This window comes from Tachysurus fulvidraco, chromosome 25, assembly GCF_022655615.1.
Source record: "Tachysurus fulvidraco isolate hzauxx_2018 chromosome 25, HZAU_PFXX_2.0, whole genome shotgun sequence".
Lineage (NCBI taxonomy): Eukaryota > Metazoa > Chordata > Actinopteri > Siluriformes > Bagridae > Tachysurus > Tachysurus fulvidraco.
This window is the reverse complement of record NC_062542.1, coordinates 771,087-776,086: the sequence shown is the minus strand read 5'-3', so window position 1 is coordinate 776,086 and position 5,000 is coordinate 771,087. Positions and strand designations below refer to the sequence as shown.

The window sequence follows — 5,000 nt, the reverse complement described above, 5'->3', positions numbered from 1 at the left end:
ACATATTTAGTGAGAAAAATGTTGACGTGTTCAATATTTTAACCGCTTGTATGTGGATATAAATACTGCATGAGGACTTCGATCATCTTCCTGTTCTATGGTTTAAAGCTATATTAAGTGCAAACGTTGCCTTTTTTTCTTTCAGGAACATCTTCTACTTCTCAAATCTAATGCTCCAGCTCATACTTCTCAAATCTCAAGTTGTTCCTGAAGAAGAGATGAAGATGCTGCAGTTGGTTCTGATTCTGCTCGTGCTGTCTGGTATGAAACATCATCTCACTCTTAGACAGAATTATTCTTCAGACTTTTATTATATACTGATGAATGTTATAGTGTGTAGGTTCATTTACTGCATCATACACACACACACACACACACACACACACACACACACACACACACACACACACACACAGACAGTCTAATGCTAGTGAACATTTCATTTTGATCTGATGAAAGATTTCTGATTTAGCAGTAAGTAAGTTACAATATCATGATCATTAATAAGAAATAAAACACAACTTTAGTAAAATAATTAAAACCATTTAAATTGCTCAGGTCCTGGGCTCTGAGTGCACTGTTACGATCCTGATATACAGAATAAATGCTAAATTTGCTTCTTTTAAACACATCATTCAGGATAATTGAACAAGATTATGTCACTACAGGGCTGTGGATTAGAAAGAGTTTTAAACCTTGTTAAGTTTTGCACTCTTACTCATTACATTACGACATCCCCCGAACTACCTCTTGTTTTATTGAAGCTATTACAGTATATTTAGGTGTCATGTCATTATGTACAATGTGTTCTATGTTGGAAGTTAATAGTGTTAGTGTGGGATGTACTGAGCCGATGCTTGTTCCAGTTTCTACATAAAAGTGAAGAGAACTGAATATGAACTCAACAAACATGTTTGTTTTTTACTCTAAAAGATAAATTAGTGAGTAAAATCCAAACTAGTTCTAGATCTAGAAGTGTGAGTTTGTGTGTGTATATTGTGTACATAAACCACAGGTCTGTCGTGTCTCTATCATTAGAAATGAGTCGTCGTGTTTCTTTATAACATTCTATAACTTATAACATCTGATCATTTTTATAACCTATAAAATGTAAAAAATATGATAAAAAAGTACTGTACAGATATTAAATAATTTTTGTCTGTGTGTGTGTGTGTGTGTGTGTGTGTGTGTGTGTGTGTGTGTGTGTGTGTGTGTGTGTGTGTGTGTGTATCTACACACTGTATACAGATACACACACCACATATAAAATTTCATCACTTTCTTTTAATCTCTATTTATTTCTACACAGGTGTTTTCACTCAGGACAGTAAATGGGGTGTGAAATATCCTGATAAACCGATCTGTGCTGTGAGAGGATTCAGTGTCTCCATTAAATGTAGTTATTATTATCCACAAGATCATCAGGTGAAACAAAAACTTTGGTGCTCAAGGAAGTCAAACACAGAACACTGTTTAAACCCACCATATGTTTATAACAGCTCATCAAACACCAAGTCAGACTTTAAGTTCACTGGGGACAACAAATCAGACTGTACTTTATTAATCCACAATGTACAGTTCAATTATTCTGGAGTTTACAAATTCAGATATATTGCTAATGTGACCGATGGTAAATGGACAGGTGAACCTGGAGTGACTCTACAAGTTACAGGTAAATATTAATAATTAAATTAAAGATCCAAATGATTTATTATCTGCATCATTTTCTTTCCTGAACAAAAGGAATAAAGTAAACAAATTTGTGGACATTTTTCTCTAAATGAAGAAATGTTTATTATTAAATAACTAGATTTTTATCTGTGTGAGAAATCCTGAGTCACTGACGTGGCGTCTTTCCTGCTCTCTGAAAAAGATTTAAAGGTGTCACTAATCAGACTCAGTGGAAACGGAACCCTTAAACAAGGAGACTCCTTAAATCTGACGTGTGATGTGAGCTGCACAAACACTTCCTCACAGTTTGTGTGGTCTAAGAACAACCAGAGTTTAAATACATCAGGACCCGTTTTTCACTTTCCTGCTCTAACCCTGAGGGATTCTGGGAATTACACCTGCACTTGGGGAACCGGTGAGACATCAGGATCTGAAACCATCAGCCTTCACGTGGAGGGTGAGTCCATCTGCTCACAACATTCCTGAATGTCTCACATGATTACTGATGGAAATAATTTCATCATGATGTGCATTAACACGTCTATAACAAGTGAATATCATTAGATTTAACAGGTGAAAATCCTCAACACCAGTCAGTCTGGGTCATTGTTTTGGTGATCATCGGAGTGAGTGTCTTCGTCTCAGTCGTCTCAGGAGCTGTGATTCACAACAGGAGGTAAAACTCATCATGGCTCCATACATTACAATCTACACAGCAATATTTAACATGTACAGTATTGTTCCTTACTCTGTTTAAGTCAGATGTATGAGGTCACAGGGTGAATCCTGGAGCACGTCCATGTGCACTGTGTGTTTTCTGTTTCTGTTAGGAGGAAATTTACAGCTCCAGAAGAAAACGTGGGGGACAATGGAGAGAAAACACGAGTAAGACCTTCTCAAAGATCTGTGTCTTTAAGTGGACCTTTAAAAAGCGTAAAGTGTTGGTGATTTTCCCACGTTGTTGTACTTTAATTCTGATGCATTGTGTTTTTACAGACAAAGCCACAGTTCAGCTCTCAGGTTTCTCATGTTGTTGAGGAAGAAATGTTGAAAAATGAGGAAGTGATTTACTCGTCTGTCCAGTTAAAAACAACCAAAAGGTAAAAAAAAATAGAGAAAGTATAGAAAGGAGCTTATTTTTAAAATAGAGTTAAATATGTTGTGAAAATCTGATATTTATTAGAGGTATGATGATGTAAATTCACTATCATGTTAAATGATGCCACAATGTGAAATAAATTCTGAAATATGAGGCATCTTTTTCTTATTTTTATTAAATAAACATTTCCGAGAGGGGGGCACGGTGGCTTAGTGGTTAGCACGTTCGCCTCACACCTCCAGGGTCGGGGTTTGATTCCCGCCTCCACCTTGTGTGTGCGGAGTTTGCATGTTCTCCCGTGCCTCAGGGGTTTCCTCCGGGTACTCCGGTTTCCTCCCCTGGTCCAAAGACATGCATGGTAGGTTGATTGGCATCTCTGGAAAAATTGTCCGTAGTGTGTGTGTGTGTGAGTGAATGAGAGTGTGTGTGAGTGAGTGAATGAGAGTGTGTGTGTGTGTGCCCTGTGATGGGTTGGCACTCCGTCCAGGGTGTATCCTGCCTCGATGCCCGATGACGCCTGAGATAGGCACAGGCTCCCCGTGACCTGAGAAGTTCGGATAAGCGGTAGAAGATGAGTGAGTGAGTGAGTGAGTAAAAGTTTCGGAGTTTAAAATGAATTGCCGAGTTTTATAAAACCATGCAGTTTGTGTGTAAACCTGTAGATCATGATACGTATAGTGTAGGATAAAGAAGTCTTTAAGAATGGCGTTATGATATTTCACTCTAATGGAGAATAATGTAGAAATGTATAAACCTACACTATGTTAGCTGTGGGGTTTTTTCTCTCTTTCTCGTAGTTCACAGCTAAACCGAGATCCTCAGCCTGATAAAGAAGTGTTAGATAAAGGAGGAGACATTTATGCATCTGTGTTGAAGAAACCCAACAAAGCCACCAAACTGTAAGAGTGAAAAGATAAAATATCCACATGTTAATGACTTAATAATTACCACAAATAATGACTTCAAAAGCAGTGTGTGATTTAATCTGTTATGGAAATCAGCATCATGTTAAAGTGAGACTAAAGGAGAATTGTAAAGCTGTGTGTGTTCTCATTGTTCATTCTCTAAAGTCAGTCTGGGGTTTAGTTAATAAATAAGGAAAAAAACACTCAGTGGTTTGATGTTATAGCATTTTTATCAAAAGCAGTGTGTTGTAGTTCATCTTACACCACCACAATCGGCCAGTTTTCATTATTAAAGAACATGAACACTTTATTAAAAGTTTATAATTACGTTCTATTGCTCTTGAACATCTGTGACATGACTTTAGTTCCTGTTCTCACTGACGCCATCACAGCTAGAAACATTCATCGTTTCCTCAACAGACTCGCTTATATTTTTAAATGTCTGTGTGTTGGAAAGAGACCACAAAGTGTAGCATAAAGCAGACCAACATACAGTGTGTGTGGTTTATAAACAGGTTTGTGTGTAATTTCAGGTGTGACCACACGGAGCAGCAGAAGGACGATTCTGTTATCTACAGCAGTGTGAAAATGACCTGATGATGTTTTCACACCTCATTCAACTCCAGTGCAGATGAGTTTTATTTAGACATCATCATAAAACCTCATCATACATTTTCCCAATGCATGTAATTCTTTAGGATTTAAGACTTGTTAATATCACAGGACATTTATTTGCTGTACACATCCTGTTAAGAAGGGCATTTAAACTCTTACATTTTAGTAATTTTAAGTTACACAAATGGCTTCAATTAACAAACCAAACTGAGTATTTTATTAAATCTTTAACAAAATATATAGCAGCTGTCCAGTTATAAATCGTCCCAGACGTTGCTTATAAAGTCGGGCTGTGACAGTATCGTCCCCAATAGAGCCAGTGTTATATTTATTACAAAGGAATTGATTCTCTAATTAAGTCTAAATTCATGTGATTTCTTCATTGTAATTAGGGGTCCAAGCACCAAGGGTGAGTAGGAACCCTGTAGTTATTCTACCTTTTCTTCTTCCTCTTCTTCTGGCTTGCTAGACTGTTTTAGTTTTCTATGTGGTGATGGATTTAACTGCTCTGGGATTTTAGACCCTTCTGAATCCATCGTGTCATGAATCTTTTACAAACAGGATGTAAAGTATTGTATATCCTGTAAATGACATGTTGGTAAAGAGCTTTTTCATCAGCACAGGTACATCCTGACTGTTTAGCTTATATATGTACTGTATATACGCCCGCTAGTCATGTGACCTTCTAATGTTCAAGCATTTTATTAAAT

General features: G+C 37.1%; 1 protein-coding gene across 1 annotated transcript; it reads left to right on the top strand.

The window, feature by feature from the left end:
* Window positions 1–181: 181 nt before the first annotated feature.
* LOC113657997 (myeloid cell surface antigen CD33-like) lies at window positions 182–4,987 on the top strand. The gene is made up of 8 exons (XM_047808424.1): window positions 182–261; window positions 1,310–1,672; window positions 1,874–2,128; window positions 2,236–2,347; window positions 2,502–2,556; window positions 2,668–2,771; window positions 3,568–3,669; window positions 4,209–4,987. Exons 1-8 carry the CDS (start codon window positions 219–221, stop codon window positions 4,270–4,272), a joined length of 1,098 nt encoding a protein of 365 aa, XP_047664380.1. The 5' UTR covers window positions 182–218; the 3' UTR covers window positions 4,273–4,987.
* Window positions 4,988–5,000: the final 13 nt, after the last annotated feature.